The following is a 23,954-nucleotide window of genomic DNA, read 5'->3' as shown; positions in this document are numbered from 1 at the left end:
GGAGGCACTGGGAAGGCACTGAGGGGACACTGGGGAGACACTGGGAAGGCACTGGGGAGACACTGGGGAGGCACTCAGGGGGACACTGGGGAGGCACTCGGGAGGCACTCAGGGGGACACTGGGGAGGCACTCAGGGGGACACTGGGGAGGCACTGGGGGGACACTGGGGAGGCACTGGGGAGAAACTGCAGCCACTGGGGAGACATTGGGGAGGCACTGGGGAGACACTCAGGGGGACACTGGGGAGGCACTCAGGGGACACTGGGGAGGTACTGGGCAGACACTGGGGAGGCACCATGGCGGACACTGGGGAGACAAATGTTTTGGGCAGGCAATTTTATTTCTTTGAGTGGGCTTGGGTACCCCCTGGCTATGCGTCGCGTACCCCTAGGGGTCCGCGCACCCCACTTTAGGAACCGCTGGTCTAGTATATATGGTCTGGTCTCTATGGTCTACTCTAGTATATGGTCTGGTCATACTAACTAGTATGGTCTGGTTATACTATTGACGCATACAAGTCAAGGGGTTACTAGTACTGGTGGCCGTCATTCACTTCATCCATATAAATTACAGTAGTGTGTGTGATAAGATACAATTTACAATTTAGGCATTTAACAGACGCTCTTAATCCAGAGCGATTTACATTAAGCAAGAACAAAAAAGCATGGGAATACATAAAAAGCATTTATCCTGAAACATGCGTAAGCTTAAAGAACGTAACAGTGGAATATCTATATAATGAAACTATATATACTATGCTATACATATGTACTATGATGTGCTATGACTACATACAATGCAATTATTGTGCTGTCTACATAACATGCTATAAGTCTGTATCAAATGCTATCTAAGGGGGTAGGGTAAGTGCTACGGGCCATGATGGAGTCTGAACAGGTGGGTTTTCAGACTACGGCGGAAGATTGGGAGTGATGCTGCAGTTCTGACTGCAATGGGAAGTGCATTCCACAGTTTTGGAGCCAGAAGGGAGAAGAGTTTGGGACGTGTGGAGCGTTGTCCCGGCGTTTTTAGTGAGGGTACTTCCAGCTTCCCTGCGTTGGCTGATCTGAGTGCGCGGGAGGGTTTGTAGATAAAACATTATAAATAATGGCAAACAATGTTTGAATTAATTTAAATGTGTGCACCTAGAGGCATGCAGCTGGGACACTAGCCAGTTGGATTATGCATAACTATGAACTATGTGCTTGTGCTAAATTAATTTCATGCAGACTGCAACTCAAATATGAATTGAAATAAAACCATGACAGAGAAATATGAAATGTAAAGATTTATTTATTAATTTATAAACAATAAACTCTTGAGTTCCAGTCCAGATAAACCTATAAAAGCACATCCCTTAAGTCATCTTACTGTCACTAAAATAAAACAGAACAATAATGGATTTATTAATAACATCAATGGCAGGAACTTGCATGCAATCATTGCAGATCTCCTTTGACAAATCACGTTAATAAATGTGCTGTGTAAAAAAAAACAACAACAGACATACAGTAAGATTCAAGTAGAGTTCCCACCAGTGTTTTTTTTTAACTCCCCACACATGTAAAGCACTATATACGTCCCAGATGAGATATTATAACTTATATCTGCTATGGCTGACACCTTGGATGCATTGGGCAGTCACTCACTAAATGACTAGCCTGACATGGCCAGACTAATATGCGTATATATTAGTCTGGAATGTCTGTGTGGAACCTGAAACCAAAGAAATGCGGCTCTGGGGATACAGATACACCCACCCCATATTTGCCTACTGGGAGCACAACTTCTGGGGCAGGGAAATCCAGTCAGTGGGGCCAGAACAAAATGTGCACTGCAATTTTACTTACTAATCTGGTTTCCAGGCTACTAAAAGACAGGATATTAAAATAGTAAATGCATGAATCATTGTATTATCAATAAATAAATAAAAACAGTACATCTTCTTGTTCATGAAAAATAAACTGGATAGAATATATATTTGAATAATAAAATGGATTTAGTCACTGCAGAAACCTCAGACATCTTTTGGAGGATTTGTCTATAGGATTCCTGCTTTTATTAGTAGCCTGGGAGTAACACAGCTGTGGCACAGAGCATGAGAGCACTCATACATTTCTATAAATGATTGCAATATTTTTATATCAAATAATTAAAAAAGGACACGTACAGCTCGACCATTAAAATATTGATCAGATCACTCAACCTGATCCATCTAGTCTAGCGTTACTAGCAACATTCAGTACAGCCGTTTGACCAGCAGAGGTCATATTTGTCACTGCCCCCCCATCAAGTGCTCGTTTAAGACGGTTAACTTTAGAAGCAGGCCCCAGATACAGTAGGTTTAAAGTGCTCAAAGATGTCTAACTAACATTGTGGGGATTTGGACATTTTCTTATGGAAATGTCTTGTTTCCGTTTTTCGTAATTACTAAAGAGAATGAGGATAGCATGAGGGGGAAAGGAAGGTTTCCCCCACAAGCATGTACACATATTCACTTTGCAAAGGTCCGTAGTTGCCTTTCAATATGATCTTTGTATACGTAGTGTTTCTTGAAATATTTTGACTGCTGTGCCGATTGTAAAGTAGTGTATTACTAATACAAAAGGATGGTTTAAATCCTAAACGCCTTCATTACCTCCCAGATGCAAAAAAAAAAATAATCAAATAGTACACAGTTGTGCCAACAAGAAAAACGTCTGCTGCGGTATATCAGTAATGATTAACCCATTCTGACCGGGCACCCATTTTGGTGTCAGCATCATGTTATGCTTTAGCTATTGAAAAATAGCAGATCTACAAGCTCATATCGCGCCACCGAGTGGCGCGATACGAGCTTGTAGGTCTGCTATTTTTTGAAAAATCGAAGAACGACTGACATTTTTAGAATCTGATCTCGGGTCAGAATGGGTTAATCAGACCAGTGTGTGTCCAGTGGAAACCTCGTTATGAATCTGATCTCAGGTCAGAATGAGTTAAAGACTGCAGTTACGAAGGGCAGCTGCAAGGTATGTCTATATGAGTGCAGGCTGTAGACCAGTCTGATCTGACCTTCATTTTACAGTGTGCAACAACAGGGCAAAGAGTGCTCTACATTCTAATAGTGTCCATAAATGCTAACCGCTATATCACAAGCTAGCGATTGCTGTACACGGGCTTGGTCAGTCCCATGACTCTGAAGGTGCTGCCGGCTATCTTTTCATAGAGCAGGAACATGAGAGCGGCAGTCAGCACCGTCTGCAGCAGTTTGGCCTCCAGTCCTTTAAACAGTCCCAACATGCCATACTTCCTACAGTATGGCATGGAGAAAAAGGAGAAAAAGAAAAGGTGAATACACAAATAAGTACAGCACACCTTTCTAGTTAACCCATTTTGGGTGGGAACCCCTTTTTGGTGTTAGCACTATGTTATGCTTTAGCTATTGAAAAATAGCAGATCTATGTCAGAACGACTGACATAGAAACATAAGCTTTTTCAGAAAACTGTCAGGATGTAGACATTTTTAGAATCTGATCTCAGGTCAGAACGGGTTAAGGGAGTCTTCAAGTGTAAGCAGAGTTGAAACAAATAAGACAAAAAAACGTTCACCCTAGATGGATGAGTCAGATAATCAACAGGTTTCATGAACTGTGCGTCAATAGTGTCGTCAATAAGCACAGCTGCAATTTAAAGTATAACTTCTCCATAATAAGCGGCCAAAATGGGTTTACTCAGGATGGTGGATGGCATTGACCCGACTCCGCCAGACGGCGACAGCAGTGAGTCCCTCCTCCTGCTCCCATCTGGTCTCTCTCGGGCAGAGACCGTGTACTCCGATCAGCGATATGCGGCCGCTAGAGGCGGGATCAACGAGTGACTGGTGACGTATTGTAGCTGTACCACAGCGCAAATGTAAACACAACCTAACACAGGACTACAAGCAGGGGCGGCCTTAGGAGTCTGGAGGCCCGTTTCAAGACCAAATATGAGGCCCCCATTAGCCCCATATACCCCATATACCCCCCAGACATAATTATTTTGTTGATTCAGCCGTATTGATACAAATAGTTTGACTGTTCAATATCACACACGCCATTAATCTCGACAATTAGCAACAACACCACCTCTCCTCATCCTGTCGTCCCTTCACAATTAAAGTGTCTCCCCTTTATGTTGCACATTTTACCCAGATTATTAATAACATAAAATAGGCGTAACTTTACATTGTGGGAGAGAGCATGGGCAGTGAGTGAGTGAGATAGAGAGAGCCAAGAGTGGTGGGGGGTTGACTGACGCATGACGTTCAGTTGGAGCTTGGAGGCCCTCCTGAGGGTGGAGGCCCGTTTCAATTGAAACTGGTGAAACATAGCTAAGGCCTCCTGTGACTACAACTCGAAATGATTATGGAGATAACAGATGTTTGTCCCGCTGCTTCGGGGGTTCATCGTTTCTGTCTGAGAGAGGCCAGATGCAGGCAGGAGGAGGGAACTGGTGAACTCAATACTGCCGCAATCTGACGGAGTCAGGTTTAGGCTGGCATCTCCCTGAGGGAGACCATGTTTGAGTGGAACCAGTTCAACCGGCTCCTGTGTGTAGAAAGGAGCCAGTTGAAGGCAGGTGGTTCTGGTATCTAGTGAGGATGACTCTTGGTCGCTTCCCCATGTCTAGCCAGGGGGAGGTCATGGTGCCTCCTCCTGGCTCCTCAAATATACATCCATGGAAGGATGGATGATTGATGATTTATGTGTGTGTGTGTGTGTGTGTGTGTGTGTGTGTGTGTGTGTGTGTGTGTGTGTGTGTGTGTGTGTGTGTGTGTGTGTGTGTGTGTGTGTGTGTGTGTGTGTGTGTGTGTGTGTGTGTGTGTGTGTGTGTGTGTGTGTGTGTGTGTGTGCACAAACCTCACTCTGTTCACCAGTAGACATTTGATAGTCCTGAGACTGGCCAGTAGTTGTGATTTGTCAGTGGGCTCTTTAAGCTGACCAAACTGAAAAAGAACAAGAGTGAAAATAATTAACTTTTTAGGCATGTCACCAAGCCTTAGATAGAAGCATAGATACACACATACGCAGTTTCACACTCGTGCAGAAAGTGTTCAAGAAATGCGTAAACGACCAAAAACTACCACTTGTCTTAAGGCCTATATATTTTGTCACACAACAAATACCAGAAATAGCTGATATACAAGCTCGGTGAATCCGTAAACTACTGGGCCAAGTTAAAGCGGCATCCCCCCCACTTCCCTCAAGCCAAATCTTTTTGGGGGGCAAAGATAATGTGTTTTGACTTGTCATGTACTTATACGGATACAATTAATAATGAATTGCATTTTTATAGCGCTTTTTCAAGTGCTCAAAGCGCTTTACAATGGTTCATTCATTCATTCATTCATTCATACACACCAACGGTGGAAAGCTCGCACAGACCAACTCATTGGAGGCAATGTAGGGTTCAGTGTCTTGCCCAAGGACACTTCCACATGTGGACAGACAGGAGGAGCCGGGATTCGAACCGCCGACCCATGGATCATTGGACGACCTGCTCTACCTCCTGAGCCACAGCCGCCCAAAATTAAGCATTGTAAACCCCCATTTCTAAATAGGATATACAAGTCTGCATGTTTTATAGTGCGTCCCCCCACTTCAAAAAGTAGCACTACAACACTGAATGACACTGCATTCATGTCACGTATCGTATATAATAAGGTGGCAGTGAATCTGCAACGAATATACAATGACTTACAGTCTTACACTATTACACTATTTAATAGTTTAACTTGGTTTCTCTGTTGTGAATTTTTTAGTTTATACCATGTTGGTAGTTATGAGATGACGTCAAGCGATGATTGCTGAAATTAAGCTATAAAGGGGTAGGGTTATATACGTTTTTTACTTCAACCTACTCCTTTCTGAACATACAAAAGTTTAAAAGAAAAAAAAAGAAGAGAAAGAAACAAGCCAGTGTGGCTTGTTTTTTTTTTCTTGTTATTTATACTTTGGGAATATTATTTTTGTTTTCTATATTGCACTTATTTTAATTCTTTGACTTGTTATGTTCAGAATAAAGTTTTTCATTTCATTCATTTCATTCATTTCATTCATTTCATTCATTTCATTCATTTCATTTCATTTCATTTCATGAATGCCCCGTGGGTTAATGTTGTTAACTACTGGAATAAAGCTGGGGTTTCATTGGACCTACAGTATCTTAACCCACCCTAAGGATGGACTGGATAGTCTGTAATGGGTCTTAACCCACCCTAAGGATGGACTGGATAGTCTGTAAAGGGTCTTAACCCACCCTAAGGATGGACTGGATAGTCTGTAATGGGTCTTAACCCACCCTAAGGATGGACTGGATAGTCTGTAAAGGGTCTTAACCCACCCTAAGGATGGACTGGATAGTCTGTAAAGGGTCTTAACCCACCCTAAGGATGGACTGGATAGTCTGTAAAGGCTCTTAACCTACCCTAAGGATGGACTGGATAGTCTGTAAAGGGTACGTGGCGGTGGTAGCAACAGCTTTTGCAATGGCACCAATCAGGAACACCTCCACAGAGGAGAGCTGGAGAGGGGAAAAAAAAAAAACATTATTCAAACAACCAAAAACCAGTCTAGACCTATGATGATTTAATAATTGTGTAACGGTGTGACCATCGATGTACTGTCTGTGACTGTTGATGTGCCCTGAGGTTCAAGTTGGTTATGCAGCCCTTTATCACCCTCTATAGGCGGAGTGAGGTATACATGATTATTTATTTGTCTGGTTTGGAGTAACAACGGACAAAATAAGCGTGTAAAGCGTGATAAGCCGTGACTATCTTATACTAGCTGTGACTATCTTATCCCATTCTGAACGGGAACCCATTTTGGTGTTAGCATCATGTTATGCTTTAGCTATTGAAAAATAGCAGATCTACAAGCTCATAGCGCGCCACTTGTAGGTCTGCTATTTTTTAAAAATCGAAGAACGACTGACATTTTTAGAATCTGATCTCAGGTCAGAATGGGTTCATCAGACCAGTGTGTGTCCAGTGGAAACCTCGTATGAATCTGATCTCAGGTCAGAATGGGTTATACTAGCTGTGACTATCTTATACTAGCTGTGACTATCTTATACTAGCTGTGACTATCTTATACTAGCTGTGCCGTCGCATCAGACATCACGAGAGCAGGCTTACCAAGTCTACATATCTAGTGCCTAGTCATCCACATGATTACTTCATCTCCTTTCATGTCCTACTGATTTCTACAATCTCATCTGCTCTTCTGTAAGGCGGCTTGGGCTAGTGGCAAAATCTGTAAATTACTTTAGCTTGCGGTAAAGTTCAGACCTTAACCCTCGCAAACCCCTGGACATCTAACCCTGCATCCACACCTCCCTCCCAACCCCCTGGATATCTAACCCTGCATCCACAGTACTAGCCCTGAAACATGACTGCCATGATAATTATCATGACAGTCATGACGCAACTACAGCCTGTTTTACGTGGTCGCTACATTTACAACCAAAACGTATATATAAACATTCCGATTTCGAATATAAAGTACTCACAATTTGTCCCACGGGTGTTAGTTAGTTGCTGCACCAGCGATTAGAATTGCTGCATCCCGCGTTGTTTAATAAAAAGCATTTTTATCCAAGCGCCCCGGCTACTTTTTTCAAACTGGGTTCGTTTGGGAAATCCACAGTTGCACACCGGGAGCGCACTCGCCTATTAGTCTGTATTGGCAGGGCGGTCAGCGTACCTATATCGAACACACCGAGTGCCACCCTCCTCCCGACCGATAGGGGCGCGTAGTTGAAAGCCAATGGCAAAATAACATCTCGGATAAAAATGCTTTTTATTAAACAACGCGGAATGCAGCAGTGCTAATCGCTGGTGCAGCAAATGTCTAACACCCGTGGGACAAATTGTGAGTACTTTATATTTGAAATCGGAATGTTTATATATACACGTTTTGATTGTAAATGTAGCGATCGCGTAAAACAGGCTGCAGTTTGCGCCTTGACTCTCGTATGAATACGAGAGTCATGAACCATGGCTAACACAGTACCTTCCCTCTCTTCCTCCTCACCTCCCTCTGGGTTCCTCTCCTCAGCTGTCTCTTCAGACCTTCATAGATCATAAACTGAACGGCCGGGTTCAACACCAGCAGCAGTGAGGGCAGGGTCCCGTTCCACAGGGCCCCCACTCCCTCATAACGAACAATCTGCGCAAAGGCATCTGGGAAATAACATAAAGAGAATCTGAAAGGTTTGAAAGAGAAACTAAAAAAGGCGATAACATGCTAATGTTTGTTATGATGAGGGATGATTGGTGCCTGCAAAATGTGAGACGAAGCAGAAGAAGCTGTACAGCTGGCAATAAATGGCGCTGGCAGGCTCTATCTAACTTTGACACTTTGCATGGTTTCATCTGCGGATTCGGGTTCTTGGAAACGCCCCCCCAGCCACTGCGTTAGTTTGACTGAGGTTAGGTTTAGGTATAGTTTACTGAGGTTAAGGTTTAGGTATAGTTTTACTGAGGTTAAGGTTAGGTATAGTTTTACTGAGGTTAGGTTTAGGTATAGTTTTACTGAGGTTAAGGTTAGGTATAGTTTACGGAGGTTAGGTTTAGGTATAGTTTACTGAGGTTAGGTTTAGGTATAGTTTTACTGAGGTTAGGTTTAGGTATAGTTTTACTGAGGTTAGGTTTAGGTATAGTTTTACTGAGGTTAGGTTTAGGTATAGTTTACTGAGGTTAGGTTTAGGTATAGTTTTACTGAGGTTAAGGTTAGGTATAGTTTTACTGAGGTTAGGTTTAGGTATAGTTTTACTGAGGTTAGGTTTAGGTATAGTTATACTGAGGTTAGGTTTAGGTATAGTTTACTGAGGTTAGGTTTAGGTATAGTTTACTGAGGTTAGGTTTAGGTATAGTTTTACTGAGGTTAGGTTTAGGTATAGTTTTACTGAGGTTAGGTTTAGGTATAGTTTACTGAGGTTAGGTTTAGGTATAGTTTTACTGAGGTTAAGGTTAGGTATAGTTTTACTGAGGTTAGGTTTAGGTATAGTTTTACTGAGGTTAGGTTTAGGTATAGTTTTACTGAGGTTAGGTTTAGGTATAGTTTACTGAGGTTAGGTTTAGGTATAGTTTACTGAGGTTAGGTTTAGGTATAGTTTTACTGAGGTTAAGGTTAGGTATAGTTTTACTGAGGTTAGGTTTAGGTATAGTTTTACTGAGGTTAAGGTTAGGTATAGTTTTACTGAGGTTAGGTTTAGGTATAGTTTTACTGAGGTTAAGGTTAGGGTTAGGTTTAGGTATAGTTTTACTGAGGTTAGGTTTAGGTATAGTTTTACTGAGGTTAGGTTTAGGTATAGTTTTACTGAGGTCAAGGTTAGGGTTAGGTTTAGGTGTAGGCTGTCAATCACAGCGACTGGCTGTCACAGAGCACCATTTACTCAAACCCGCAGATGAAACCATGGTAGCAACTTAGACCATGGAGATTTTACCCAGCATGCCGGAGTAGCTAGTGGGTCGGATGTCTGCATTGCGGAAATGTGCTCCCTGAAGCTTCAACCTCGTATTCACCACCCACAGAGGAGTGGTCGCAAGCACATTTACAACACCTGAGGACAGATGGGACATTATAGAACAAGGACAAATATTAGAGGGAGGGATGGAAGGAAGAGAGAGGAAGAGGCTGGAGACAAATATGCACTAGTATAGTGCATGCTTGGATTACAATGGACATAGTGTTTAGTGCAAGATTGCAGCAACAGAGTTTTCATTATGTTATGTTTGTATATAGCTAGCCATTTTAAATGTAGTTACAGCCTGTGGAAGTTATCGTGCTTCACTATTTTTTTTAAATATAAAAGTAAATGTTAGTTAAATAGCTTTACATTGTGATAGTAATCATTGTTTGTTCAATAACAGGGGTCTCCCCATCTCATCTATAGCTCTTTAGTAAACAGAAAAAATATACCGCTTCTATCCAATCAGGAGAGAGAACATTGAAGCTGATAAATGGTTTCTCATTCCTTAATTGTTAAATTAAATTGGTAAACCACCTGAAAATGTATTTCCAGTTTATTGAAGAGCTGGAGAGATGGGGCGACCGACACACATCACTTACAGTGTGTTTATGTTTTGTTTATAACCATTTCTAGTACCGAAATAAGGGTGTTCGGCCTAAATAAATAAATACAATACAAAGTTCTCACCTGCAAAAATACCTATAATTAAGTCACTGCTGGTTGTTGATTTTTGGCCCCTAAGCCAGCTAGCCTTCATGCCGTGGAAGCAGTAGAAGTACACAAAGTTGGAGCAGCAAAGACTGCAGATGACTGGGAACCAACCTCTGTAAGGAGCTAGTCTGCACGGGGGAAACAGAAAACAACCAAGCTCTGTAAGGAGCTAGTCTGCACGGGGGAAACAGAAAACAACCAAGCTCTGTAAGGAGCTAGTCTGCACGGGGGAAACAGAAAACAACCAAGCTCTGTAAGGAGCTAGTCTGCACGGGGGAAACAGAAAACAACCAAGCTCTGTAAGGAGCTAGTCTGCACGGGGGAAAGTCTATAGCCAAAGCTTACAGTATTTATATTGTATGCACTCTTACTCAATAAGCTACTGTCACAGAGGAAGTCACACACACACACACACACACACACACACACACACACACACACACACACACACACACACACACTTTGTTATCCACTTTGTTTTTGATTTCTAGTTTTTAACCTTTTAATCCTTTTAACTAGTTTTTCTAATAAAATTGTTTTTACTTCTGTTCTGTAAAGCGACTTTGGGTACCTAAAAAAGCGCTATATAAATTCTCTATATATATATATTATTATTATTAGGGGAGGAATGTCTGCCCTCAGGTAGGAGATACACTGCATCGAGATTCAAGAAGGCAGTGCCAGTTTAATCCCCTCTGCCATTAGGCTCCTCAAACCCCCAATACCCGATTCACCTCAACTGGACCTGCTTGCACACACACACACACACACACACACACACACACACACACACACACACACACACACACACACACACACACACACACACACACACACACACACACACACACACACACACACACACACACACACACACACACACACACACACACACAGAGTGTTTCATGGTGTGGAGAGAGACTTTGCTTTCTTTTAAATAGCTTTAAAAAAAATATAATTATTTTACTAGTACTTTGCTGGGTGCTTTATTGTATAATTATTTATTGTCCTGTATGTATTGTCCTGAATGTATGCATTGACCTGAGCAAAACTATTTTCCCTTGTGGATAATAAAGACATCTAATCTAATAACTAGTAACTATATCATATATCATATTCAGGACAAGGAAATCAGGTTTCGTCAAGACACTCCCTTCTGCTTGCCTGGCTATTATACTCACAGTCCCTCTTCTTTGACAATCTCTGCCAGAATGGTTGGAGTTGACTGAGCCTTCCGCTTATCATCCACTGAACAACCCAGAAACAAAACAATGTAGAGAACCAATTTCAGGAAGATAGTTTTCACCTCAAAGCCTTGATCATCTTTGTCATACTACTGCAAATGTAATACCATAGCTACTACTAGTATGGAACAGTATTGTTATTAATTCTGCTTGTTCATGTGTTGGTTTGTAAAATGCATTGAGAACAGATGGGCAGATTTCCATGCAACTTGTAGACTACTCCACATACTGTAGAGTAATCTTTGGGGCAAAAAGGTCAAGGTGAAAATGTAGACTTGCTGTTAATTATCAGTAGGCTAACCCAATGAGATGATTCAGTTTTGGGTTGAAAATGTCCAAATTGAAAAATATAGAAGACACGTACGTTTGTGATTTGTTTAATTATCATTATTATGCAGATTGTGTTCCTTTGACTCATTCCATGTGTAACTTTTGTACATAATGTTAGAAATGCTTACTACGCATCAACCTTTTAGGGTTTATTCATAATATCAATATCACCACCTTTACTATCTATTTTCTCTGCTATGGTTCCATTGCTGTTTACCTTGAAGTCTTAAGCGTGCAGTATCCAGGGGAAAGAACACGGTCATTGCAGTCACACTTCCCTGAAACAGTCATTTTAAAAACATCTTTACAGACACTATAAGATCAGAAGCATACAAAGAAAAGTAAGCATAAACAGGAGAAATACAAACGCAGAGATAAACATTAAAGTTTTGAGTCAAAACCTGTTTTAATGTAAGTTTGGTTTAATTTTTAAATAATATAAATACAGGATTAGAATGTCAAAATGTGGACGCATGTACCGTGACCGTTGTCAGATTGTTTTCTGCTGAAATCTAGACCAATTAATAGGATACAACAACATTATGGATAGGCTATATTATATACTGTATATGTTGTGGACGTGAACCCCTGAACCCTCGAACAGGGATAGTTATTTAATTGTAGAGGTACAGAATTCTATTCACGTAAGCAAAATAATGAAAAACAAAATAAAAACAATAAAAACTAAGTTGTTTACCGCTGCTCCAGCAACCGCATGCACCAAGCTTTCGTACGAGAAAACCTCCGTGAATCTGAAATCGCCAGAGTTCATTTTGACAGATGATCTATAGTGTTCGCTTGGCTAAAATGAATCGGGATATGTTGTTTTTGATTTCAGCTTGATTTCAGTCAGATCAGACAGTCAGTCACCTTCTCACCACTAGAACTATAAGCTTCCTGAAGTTCCTGTTCATCCGAGACCGAGTCCAGGGAAATAACCAATCAACAACCATTACGACGGTCAGCCCACTAATTCGATTGGCTAGCATGTGATCGCTACTTTCTCCTGATTAGTTATTACAGCTGCCATACAAAACAGAGACTACCGCCCATGTTTAATTTCAAGGACCCCCAGTTCTATGCATTAAGACAAAAGTCACTGGCCACGGACCCCCATCCAGGGCGCGTTCGGAAATACCGCGGCACCGAAGCGCACTCAACTCAACTCAACTTTATTTATATAGCACATTTGAAACAACCATAGCTGCCACAAAGTGCTGTACAGTACATTGATTGATTGATTGAAATATTTATTAACAGTTTGTAGAATACAGTACATTTTAAGCACAAACTCAATACAAAGACTGTTAACTGTGAGTGGACGACCCAATTAAGCATTACACTTGTTTACAACAGGGTCCACATTGTTCAATTCATCAAATCATAGGTAAAACAGTAAGTAAACACATAGACTAAAAACACAGAATTCAAAGACAACACACAAAACAAGAAAAGGAGGGGGGGAAGCAAGTTCAGGGCCTATTAAGTTTACATTGCACAGTTTTCCGAACGTACAAATGGAACTATAGCATTCTCCAATTGGCTGTATTTCATTTGATCATTGATTGATTGATTGAAATATTTATTAACAGTTTGCAGAATTACAGTAGGCCTACATTTCAAGCACAACTCAATACAAAGACTGTTAGTGTTAACTGTGAGTGGACGACCCAATTAAGCATTACACTTGTTTACAACAGGGTCCAAACATTGTTCAATTCATCAAAACATTTAGACACTTCTATGTAGCTAAAGAACAGAACAGGAATTCATCATATAGGAAGCAAAAAGGGAAAGGATACATATACAGTGAGGGGAAATGGGGGGGGCGGTGGAGGGATTCAGATTTTACGGGGGCCAGTTTGGAATTGCAGCCATCCGCAGGTGCCCTTTGAGAGCGGTTTTGAAGGAGTCAAGGGATTCACATGTCTTAATGACTGTTGGTAGGGCGTTCCACATTTTGGTGGCATAGGAGCGAAAATAATTATGAATAGCTGGATAACCCCCAAGTGACTGGCCCCTGGGGGTCCCCTGGTTCCCATCCCCCCCCATCATTATGGATATATAGTGTTGAGGAGAACAGAATATTAGATGCATGTCCCAATTACATAATCACCTGATCACAATTATTTGATCATAAAGCAGTACTGGTTCCCAAACTGTTTCATGTCAAGGACCCCCAAATTGACACTATAATTAGAATGCGGACCCCCATTTGAAAAGATATGCCAGGGACCCCCATAAGAGAATATTTTTTACAGCTCTAGCGAAACCTGTTTTACTATCAAGGACCCCCAGTTTGACATGCATTAGTCTACACTTTAATTTAATGACATTTCTATCTCTGGGACCCCCAATTTATATTGTTAATTTAACTCAGAGTGTACAAATGGAACCAAATGGGACACTAACAAGGGTCCATTTGTACACTCTCAGAGTTACAGACCCGTAAGAGTCCATTTGGTTCAAAATGATCATTTAGCTGGGGACCCCCTGGGACTCCCTCAAGGACCCCTGGGGGTCCCTGGACCCCAAAAGTAGCCATTATGATTGTGTTCTCTAGTTGAAGACGTCGTGTACGTGTATTAAACGGTGAAGAATAACTATAGACAACTTAGCTGAGTTGTTGAGGACCCATGTTGAAAGTTATGCTGTAGGAACTGTGGAAAGGTTTGGTGCAGGAGAATTACGGTAATATACAATAAGAGAAAAGGAGGCAATTAAGATGATTTAGACTACCTGTATATACTTACGTACGAGATGTATCCTCACATCCCAGGCTTGAGGGAAATACAGTAGTTAGTAGGTTCCATTTAGTTTGCAGGAATCCCACAGATTAACTTCCATTACAACTCTCCTCCTCACTCCTCAGACAATAAATGTCTCAAATGTGTTTTTTCTTTTTCTTTTTTGTTTGTTCTTTTTATCCTGTCCAAGTCTTAACACCATAATAAATGATAGCCCACACACCTTTTCATAGACACTATTGAAATTGGTGACACTGCTTTACTTGTATTATTCAAATCATCAATCACGATGCGATTGTTTTACTTCATGAGAAGACATAATCTTTTAATAATAATCATAACAAAACGCTTGTTCGCATGTATTTGGCTTACAGTAGTAATACACATCATGCCAAGCAGTCAGCAAATAAAAACGTATTTCACGCTGTAAACATTCACAATCAATTTATAAGAATAAATAAATAAAATTAGACACAGAATAGATCAACCCACAAGATGGTGCTACTGAGTAAATGTCAGTCCCCGGCCCATTCACTCAGCCACTGTTGACACTTCATCCTTTCTTCCTCCTCCTCCTCCTCCTCCTCAGACCTCTGTCCCCTTCTCCCCTTCCTCCTCCTCCCCTCCTCCTCTCTCACTTGGCGCTCTGCCTCCTCCTCCTCCTCAATCCGTTTCCTCTCCAGCTCCTCCGTCCTGCGGCCCAGAATGGCCTCCACGGTGGCCTCCAGAGGCCGCAGCGAGCGCTGCGGGCGCCACTTGGGGTCGACGGCGGGCAGAAAGGGGTCCCCGGCGGCGGCGAGCAGGGGCCGGGGCTCCAGGGGAATGTGGAGGAAGTGGGCGTGCAGCATCATGCGGTACGGGGCGGCGTCCGCTCCCTGGCTGTAGGTGACGTCTCCCACGATGGGGTGGCCCATCGCACTGCTGTGGACCCTCAGCTGGTGGGTCCGGCCTGGGAAGGAAGGACTGTATGTTTAACCCATCTACTGTTAACCCATCTACTGCTGTGGACCCTCAGCTGGTGGTACACCTACTGTATGTTAACCAGGGGGGCAGTCAGCCAGATATTTCGTGAAGCCTCATTTGAAATCGGTAGTTCATATAATGGCCTGTTGTGGCGCTGGACTGGACCCAAAAAGCCCCATAGCTCCATAGAGGCCCATGTATTTGGGCCCAACTTCACCTAGACTGTATTACCTTAATAAACATGGTCATGAATACTTTCTGCTTCCAGTCACTAGTTTAAAGTCTCATTTCTAATGTCATAATATTCTTTTTGGAAAATTATGGTCCCATTTATAAAATAAATGACCATAAAGTCGCGTATGTTCTGAGGGGCATGGCTACCGTTACAGTCTATGATCGGGAGTCCCCACTCACTCGAGTCAAAATAAAAACCAACGGAGAAGAAGGGGGGGAAGTCCCGCCTCGTTGTCTGGGCCAGCCAATGGCCAGCTGGGCCAAAACGGATCTTGAAAGATGGCGACTTACAGTGCATTAGAATGCAAGGGATTTCAGGCTTCATTTTACGTTCATGTTAGACCCGGGGAACGCTTTGTCCATATTTTTTACAGTCTATGATGTTAACCCATCTGGACCTGAGACCAGATTCTACAAATGTCTTTTAAATCAATTTCTATATCAGTTATGCTCAAACTTTTTCATCATGTCAAGGAGCCCCAAGCATATACGTAATGAAAATATGTTGTTCCAGGGACCCCCCAGAAGCAAATATTTCGCTAGGAAAGTATATATATTCAAAGATTTTCGCACACATTTTCAAGATTTTAAAATAATGTCCAACTCGACAAAGCAAAACAGGAATACACTGCCCTGAAAGTACCATATTGGTGTCACTCAGTTGTCAACTGAATTCACAGCAACAGCCATTTATTGTACATATTTACAGAAATCTTTTAGGTTGATGGCATTATTATTTTAATTCCGCATCTGCTCCACAATGATTAAAATGTTGCTTAGCTTATCTGAATAATTGACGCTAAACTTGCATTACCCACTACATACAGTAAGAAGCCATGAATGTTTTAATTTAGTTTATAAATCAATTACATCTTTTCCCCGGGGACATTTCTGACTATCCGTGCTTTAAAATTGTATTACAATCTAACAATAACTTGAACAAGATTCATTTTGCGATACAGCGTTGTAACAAGCTGACCACTCATTTTGCTGACTGCTTGTGTACTAATGTAAGCCGACCTTTACTAAAATTAATGGAATCCAATAGCCGTCTCAAAAGAAATGTTTTTAAAAATGTGTTTGCAGCAATGTCAAAGTATACCGTGAGGTGTAGTCATCAGTGTGTATAAAACATACAGGACTGCGGGAAAACTCCATTAACAAGTAGAATGCCCAGACAACAAACAAATGTGTAAATTAGAATGTGTGTGTGTGTGTGTGTGTGTGTGTGTGTGTGTGTGTGTGTGTGTGTGCGTGCGTGCGTGCTCTGTACCAGTCAGAGGCTGGAGAAGCACCTTGGTGACAGGGTCTCCATCATACGTCCCATACTCCAGCACTGTGACCTCAGTTTGACATGGCTTAGGGTTCTCACAACCTGAGGCCAAAGGTCAAGCAAAGCAGGGAAAAGACAGTGAGAGAACACCCGAGAGAGAGTACTGTATGTGTCAATGACACAAACCAAACATTGTATTACAAGATACATGCAAATGGCACATCGTCACAAAACATATACCGTCAAATACCGCTTAACCCATTCTGACCTGAGATCAGATTCATACGAGGTTTCCGCCGGACACACACTGGTCTGATGAACCCATTCTGACCTGAGATCAGATTCTAAAAATGTCAGTCGCTCTTCGATTTTTCAAAAATAGCAGACCTACAAGCTCGTATCGCGCCACTCGGTGGCGCGATATGAGCTTGTAGATCTGCTATTTTTCAATAGCTAAAGCATAACATGATGCTGACACCAAAATGGGTGCCCGTTCAGAATGGGTTAACCGCTATAACGTCAAAAGTTAGAAGAATATTTTAATATATTTTGGAGCAATCAAAGAGGTAGGAGAGGTGCTGACCACGGGAGATATACTTTAAAAATGAAAGGAGAGGTCGCACAAACTCCTAGTCCCGATGCCAAAAAAAAACCTTTTATTTTACCAACGTTTCGACAAACAGGTTGTCTTCTTCAGGGTTTAACAGGGGAGGTAGAGATGCTCACATTTATAGAGGTTGGGACAAAAGTCCAATAATTAGGGAGTGTCCTCACTCTGGCCAACATCCAGATTGGTTGCTGCCAAAATATGTACCAAAATATATATATGAACATCATCAAAATGCAACATGTCAGTACAATTATAAAATTGTTAAATGCATAATTTAAAAAAAAAAATGTATACAAAAATACACAAATATATGTCCACAACAACACATACCCTCTGTTCCTTCGATACACATCATGTGTGTCTTTCCCTCTGTGGAGTTCTTTCCAATAGAGAAGTTCAGAGTGCTGGTCTCCCCATCCACCTGGTCCACCCAGCCCCGTAGCTGTTAACACAACAATACTAGTTCAGAGTGCTGGTCTCCCCATCCACCTGGTCCACCCAGCCCCGTAGCTGTTAACACAACAATACTAGTTCAGAGTGCTGGTCTCCCCATCCACCTGGTCCACCCACCCAGTGTTAGTCTAGTTTTAGTCGACTAAATGTCATGAGATTTTAGTCGACTAAATCTACAGTTGATTTAGTCGACTAAAATGTATTTAGGTGGGCATTGATGCCGTCGTAACGACTGTTTTTACACTTGTAAGGCAAGGACTGTTTTTACACCGACACGTTGTGAGCTTGTAGATCGGCTATTTTCGGCGTGTAAAAAGTGTAAAATGACTTATACTGGATCTCTTGTCCACTAGTCCCTTCCTAACATTTTAGTCTAGTTTTTATTTGTTGACGAAATTGTCAGTATATTTAGTCTTAGTTTTAGTCATCATAGCTTAGTTTTCATTTAGTTTCTATTTAGTTTTCTTCAGTGGAAAAAGGTAGTCGACGAAACCAATACTAGTTCAGAGTGCTGGTCTCCCCATCCCCCTGGTCCACCCATCCACGTAGCTGTTAACACAACAATACTAGTTCAGAGTGCTGGTCTCCCCATCCACCTGGTCCACCCAGCCCCGTAGCTGTTAACATAACAATACTACCAATGAGCTTCATTTAACAAAATGACCATTAGCTAGCCTATGACACTTTGATTTTTGATTTAATAACATCGCTCCAGCTATCTAGCCATTTAGAATATCTATCAATCTATTGTGTGGTGTGCAGGAATGCATTTGGAGTTGAAGTATTAAGCTACATTAAGAGAAACAACGTTATGATTGCACAATGCACCGTGCACAGCGCGCCCACGCAGAGAAGTGAAAATAATAGAATCCAGGCAAGGTCTATTACAGTTTATTTTCAAATTATGAGAATTATTTGCGGTGCCCCGCTCTTATGCCGAAAGTAATTGTCTCCAAAACAATAGTAAGAACTGCAATGACAATAAATGCCGCCATTTAATAAACTGAAATCTAACAATTGTTGAACTGGCAGGACAAAGCAGTACATACAAACAAACACCATAGTATCATACACACATTGCAAAGCAGCCACAGCGACAGAAAGCGCCAGATATAGAGACAGACAGACAGGCAGAGACAGACAGACAGGCAGAGACAGACAGACAGACAGGCAGAGACAGACAGATATAGAGACAGACAGGCAGAGACAGAGACAGACAGATATAGAGACAGACAGACAGATATAGAGACAGACAGACAGGCAGAGACAGACAGACTGGCAGAGACAGACAGACAGGCAGAGACAGACAGACAGGCAGAGACAGACAGACAGACAGACAGGCAGAGACAGACAGATATAGAGACAGACAGGCAGAGACAGAGACAGACAGATATAGAGACAGACAGACAGATATAGAGACAGACAGACAGGCAGAGACAGACAGACAGGCAGAGACAGAGGTTCCATACCAGGGCGAGGTAGGCCTTGGTGACCGTGCGGTCCTTGAAACATCGGTAGGCCCGGCCGGCCGCGGCCTTGTTGAGCGCCACACACAGAGCCCCACTGGTGGAGAAATCCAACTGGTGACAGAACCTGGCAGGGAATTGATTGATTGATTGATTGATTGATTGAAATATTTATTAACAGTTTGTAGAATTTACAGTACATTTTAAGCACAAACTCAATACAAAGACTGTTAACTGTGAGTGGACGACCCAATTAAGCATTACACTTGTTTACAACAGGGTCCACATTGTTCAATTCATCAAAACATTTAGAGACATACAAATAGACACTTCTATGTAGCTAAAGAACAGAACAGGAATTCATCATATAGGAAGCAAAAAGGGAAAAGATATATATACAGTGAGGGGAAATGGGGTGGGGGGGGGGGGATTCAGATATATTATTAACTCCTTGTTTCATGTTAAGCCTTTTAAACATGATGTTATCATCAACCCCTATTTTTGCCTATAGACTCTCTTTTTTTTTTTTTTTTAAGATATTTTTTTGCGGCTTACGCCTTTTATTGATTTTTGAAGGGACAGACAGTAGGCTGACAGGAAACGGGAGAGAGATGGGGGGATGACATGCAGTAAAGGCCGTGTCGGGTCCGGGAGTCGAACCCGCGGCACACTGCGACTGGATTACCAGTCCGGTGCCCAGACCGTTACGCTGCCACCACAGGGGGGCAGCATTGGACAGAAGAACCGTTGCAAAATAGAGCTTCCTTGTATAAATAAACAGAAAAACTAAACATAGACATGAAACGAAATGTTTCATGTCTAGCTGTTGTTCATGGCTCACACCGGTGTCTTGCTCAAGGTACATAATCCTTAAGGATGGATACGTTTGGGACTTTGGGATGGAGGTTTTGAGAAGCGAGTGTCATACTACTATACAGTAATCACTGCAATACAAAGTACTAGGTTAACTTAGTCCTCTCTCTCTCTCCCTCTCTCATTTCAATGGGCTTTATTGGCATGAGAAAACACACGTTGTGGAACAAAATGTGTGTACAATTGAAAGTGATAATCTCCAATAAATCAATTTCTTTGTATCGAGATCAATCAATGCAGATAGTGCACTCTTTCTCTCTCAATTCAATTTCAATTAAATTCAAAGGCGCTATATTGGCATGAGAAAACATATGTTTACATTACTTAAGAAAAAGTGTAACAGAAAACATCTCTCTCTCTCTCTCTTATCTCTCTCACCTGAAGCCGTAGTAGGTGTCAGGATCAGCCAGTTCTGGGAAGCGCTGTCTGAGCTGTGTCTGCACCGTGTGAGTCTCGTACCACATCTTGCTGTCAATGCGGACGTCCCAGTGCTTGTCCACCACGATGTAGTCATGGTCCTGATGCAGTACGCGCAGCCCGTCCAGACCACAGGCTGGCTCTGCTGTGGTGGTGTCTGTCTCTGCTGTGGTGGTGGCTGGCTCTGCTGTGGTGGTGGCTGGCTCTGCTGTGGTGGTGGCTGGCTCTGCTGTGGTGGCTGTCTCTGCTGTGGTGGTGGCTGGCTCTGCTGTGGTGGTGGCTGTCTCTGCTGTGGTGGTGTCTGTCTCTGCTGTGGTGGTGGCTGTCTCTGCTGTGGTGGTGGTTGGCTCTGCTGTGGTGGTGTCTGGCTCTGCTGTGGTGGCTGCCATGGTCAATGACTGACAAACTCAACTACCGTTGTCCTAAAGAGAGATAACCATTCTGTTTTAGTTAAGTATTTTCCCCTCTGCAAATTATTACTTGCGCAAGCAGAGCGCGCAAGTAATGTTTTCGCCCGGTCTCTTCCGCCGTGACAGCTGTCCCGCCATTCGATGTTTATGCAGAAAAACATCAAATCTGTGCTTGTTTTGCTGGGACCAAATGACCACAAATGACCATATTTCTTACGTCATCATTTAGAGCTAGTCATACGTATACTATTATACATAATCAGTCAAAATAAAATAGCAAATTGTGCCTGATCTGCTGGGACCAGAGTACGTGGTGTGTATATGTATGACTAGCTCTTAATGATGACGTAAGAAATATGGTCATTTGTGGTCATTTGGTCCCAGCAAACCAGGCACAGATTTGCTGTTTTCTTGCATAAACATCAAATGGCGGGACAGCTGTCACGGTTTTTGGCGCAAAGTAACCACAGTATACCGCTAATCAACTTACAACTACACACTTTATACAGTATAGAGTATAGAGTATATATGTATACGTATATAGTATATGCCTATATACTATATATATACTATATATATTTCTTACATCATCGTTTAGAGCTAGTCATACGTATACTATATACATAATCAGTAAAAATAAAATAGCAAATTGTGCCTGATCTGCTGGGACCAGAGTACGTGGTGTGTATATGTATGACTAGCTCTTAATGATGACGTAAGAAATATGGTCATTTGTGGTCATTTGGTCCCAGCAAACCAGGCACAGATTTGCTGTTTTCTTGCATAAACATCAAATGGCGGGACAGCTGTCACGGTTTTTGGCGCAAAGTAACCACAGTATACCGGTTATCAACTTACAACTACACACTTTATACAGTATAGAGTATAGAGTATATATTTATACGTATATAGTATATGCCTATATACTATATATATACTATATATATGTCTTACGTCATCATTTAGAGCTAGTCATACGTATACTATATACATAATCAGTAAAAATAAAATAGCAAATTGTGCCTGATCTGCTGGGACCAGAGTACGTGGTGTGTATATGTATGACTAGCTCTTAATGATGACGTAAGAAATATGGTCATTTGTGGTCATTTGGTCCCAGCAAACCAGGCACAGATTTGCTGTTTTCTGGCATAAACATCAAATGGCGGGACAGCTGTCACGGTTTTTGGCGCAAAGTAACCACAGTATACCGCTAATCAACTTACAACTACACACTCTATATAGTATATATGTATACGTATATAGTATATGCCTATATACTATATATATACTATATATAGTATATGCCTATATAGTATATGCCTGCTTTGCTGGGACCAAACGACCACAAATGACCATATCTCTTACGTCATCATTTAGAGCTAGTCATACGTATACTATATACATAATCAGTAAAAATAAAATAGCAAGTTGTGCCTGATCTGCTGGGACCAGAGTACGTGGTGTGTATATGTATGACTAGCTCTTCACCCAAACTTATATAGATAGAAACTTGAATCATACTTAATAATACTAGGTGTTTATATGCATAAAGTAGGTAGGTAGCAAATAGTTACATCTAAAAATTATACATTTCAAACGTTCCTTCACAGAGATACTGAGATTTGACAGTTTACAGCGGTCGAAAGGACTTGCACGCTCTGGACGTGGAGTGAAAAATGGTCCTCTAGTTTTATATCCATGTGAAAGTTCTGGCACAAAACGCGTATTTAGTGAATTATCTCCACTTTTTCAAGAGATGCACACGGACGCCTTTCTCTCCGGCGAGGGGGGGCACGGGTATATCGATGAACCGATTTTAGATACTATTCCTGTTGTTTACCAAAGACGTCATCACAAATTGACCAAGAAAACACAAAAGTTTGGGTGACACAATTGGCAGGTGCTTTGCGATAGGTGCTGGGTAATTAATCACACCACCTGCCAATTGTGTGACCGCAAACTTTTGTGTTTCTCCGGTCAATTTGTGATGACAACAGGAAGTATCTAAAATCGGTTCATCGATATACCCGTGCCCCCCCTCGCCGGAGAGAAAGGCGTCCGTGTGCATCTCTTGAAAAAGTGGAGATAATTCACTAAATACGCGTTTTGTGCCAGAACTTTCACATGGATATAAAACTAGAGGACCATTTTTCACTCCACGTCTTTGGAATAATTTAATGGGTGAGTACAAACGGAGCATTCATCACATTTATGCCGCACATGTTAACGTTCTACCACAAATCAAGGAGCGTGTTCTATGGCTCTGTATGTGAAATACTGTACATACTGTAAGTAACAACAATTGACCGTTCTAGGGCTACTGTATATAGTGAAATACAACACACTCTCTCCATTTGTAACTGACAGTGTGTACAGATACAGATGTATGTAAATGCAAATGAGTCATTATGTGTGTGCACTCTCAAAAAACATTTTAAGATGTAAGATCGAAGTTGTAGATCGATCACTTTAGAGTTAGAGATGTGATGTGCATCATGTGTTAGCACTTAGCAGTGCACCGCTAGCTAAAGCTTCCCGTAACAATAACAACAGTCAACACTGCCATGATAGATATAGCAGCTGACAAAAAGCCATGTGAATTGAAGAAGTTATAGTTTACCTTCATAAGGGAATGAACACAGCTATAGGGCACGTGGTGGAAATCATAGATGTAAACAAAACACGCCAGGAGTTTTGTTTACATCTGTACTCTGACAGCACACT

The 23,954-nt window shown here is 41.8% G+C and overlaps 2 protein-coding genes across 2 annotated transcripts; both read right to left on the bottom strand.

Annotated features, from left to right (window-relative positions):
• Positions 1-2,907: 2,907 nt before the first annotated feature.
• slc25a17 (solute carrier family 25 member 17) lies at positions 2,908-12,640 on the bottom strand. The gene is made up of 9 exons (XM_083779436.1): positions 12,479-12,640; positions 11,999-12,059; positions 11,389-11,455; positions 10,184-10,335; positions 9,470-9,586; positions 8,056-8,204; positions 6,446-6,541; positions 4,879-4,964; positions 2,908-3,290 (listed from the first exon to the last, which is right to left on the bottom strand). The coding sequence occupies exons 1-9, from the start codon at positions 12,551-12,553 to the stop codon at positions 3,137-3,139; spliced, it is 957 nt and encodes a 318-aa protein (XP_083635562.1). The 5' UTR covers positions 12,554-12,640; the 3' UTR covers positions 2,908-3,136.
• A 2,241-nt stretch (positions 12,641-14,881) lies between these two features.
• Positions 14,882-23,954, bottom strand: rpusd1 (RNA pseudouridine synthase domain containing 1). Its single transcript, XM_083780005.1, has 6 exons — positions 23,851-23,954; positions 20,779-21,239; positions 19,531-19,654; positions 17,939-18,050; positions 16,999-17,100; positions 14,882-15,477 (listed from the first exon to the last, which is right to left on the bottom strand). Exons 2-6 carry the CDS (start codon positions 21,204-21,206, stop codon positions 15,044-15,046), a joined length of 1,200 nt encoding a protein of 399 aa, XP_083636131.1. The 5' UTR covers positions 21,207-21,239; positions 23,851-23,954; the 3' UTR covers positions 14,882-15,043.

This window comes from Protomyctophum parallelum (genome assembly GCF_964188405.1).
Source record: "Protomyctophum parallelum genome assembly, chromosome: 13".
NCBI lineage: Eukaryota > Metazoa > Chordata > Actinopteri > Myctophiformes > Myctophidae > Protomyctophum > Protomyctophum parallelum.
Note: the sequence above shows the minus strand (reverse complement) of the source record. Positions and strands in the feature narration are given on the sequence as shown.

Excerpts from the sequence above, each read along its gene's own strand:
- slc25a17 (XM_083779436.1), bottom strand. The coding sequence starts at position 12,553 with ATGAACTCTGGCGATTTCAGATTCACGGAGGTTTTCTCGTACGAAAGC. Across the intron at positions 9,587-10,183 it reads AATTATAGGTATTTTTGCAG|GTGTTGTAAATGTGCTTGCG; the intron begins GTGAGAACTTTG and ends ATCTGTCCTCAG. Across the intron at positions 3,291-4,878 it reads CTACTGGTGAACAGAGTGAG|GAAGTATGGCATGTTGGGAC; the intron begins GTTTGTGCACAC and ends GCCATACTGTAG.
- rpusd1 (XM_083780005.1), bottom strand. The coding sequence starts at position 21,206 with ATGGCAGCCACCACAGCAGAGCCAGACACCACCACAGCAGAGCCAACC. Across the intron at positions 19,655-20,778 it reads GACACCTACTACGGCTTCAG|GTTCTGTCACCAGTTGGATT; the intron begins GTGAGAGAGATA and ends ATTCCCTGCCAG. Across the intron at positions 18,051-19,530 it reads CCAAGGCCTACCTCGCCCTG|CTACGGGGCTGGGTGGACCA; the intron begins GTATGGAACCTC and ends TTGTGTTAACAG.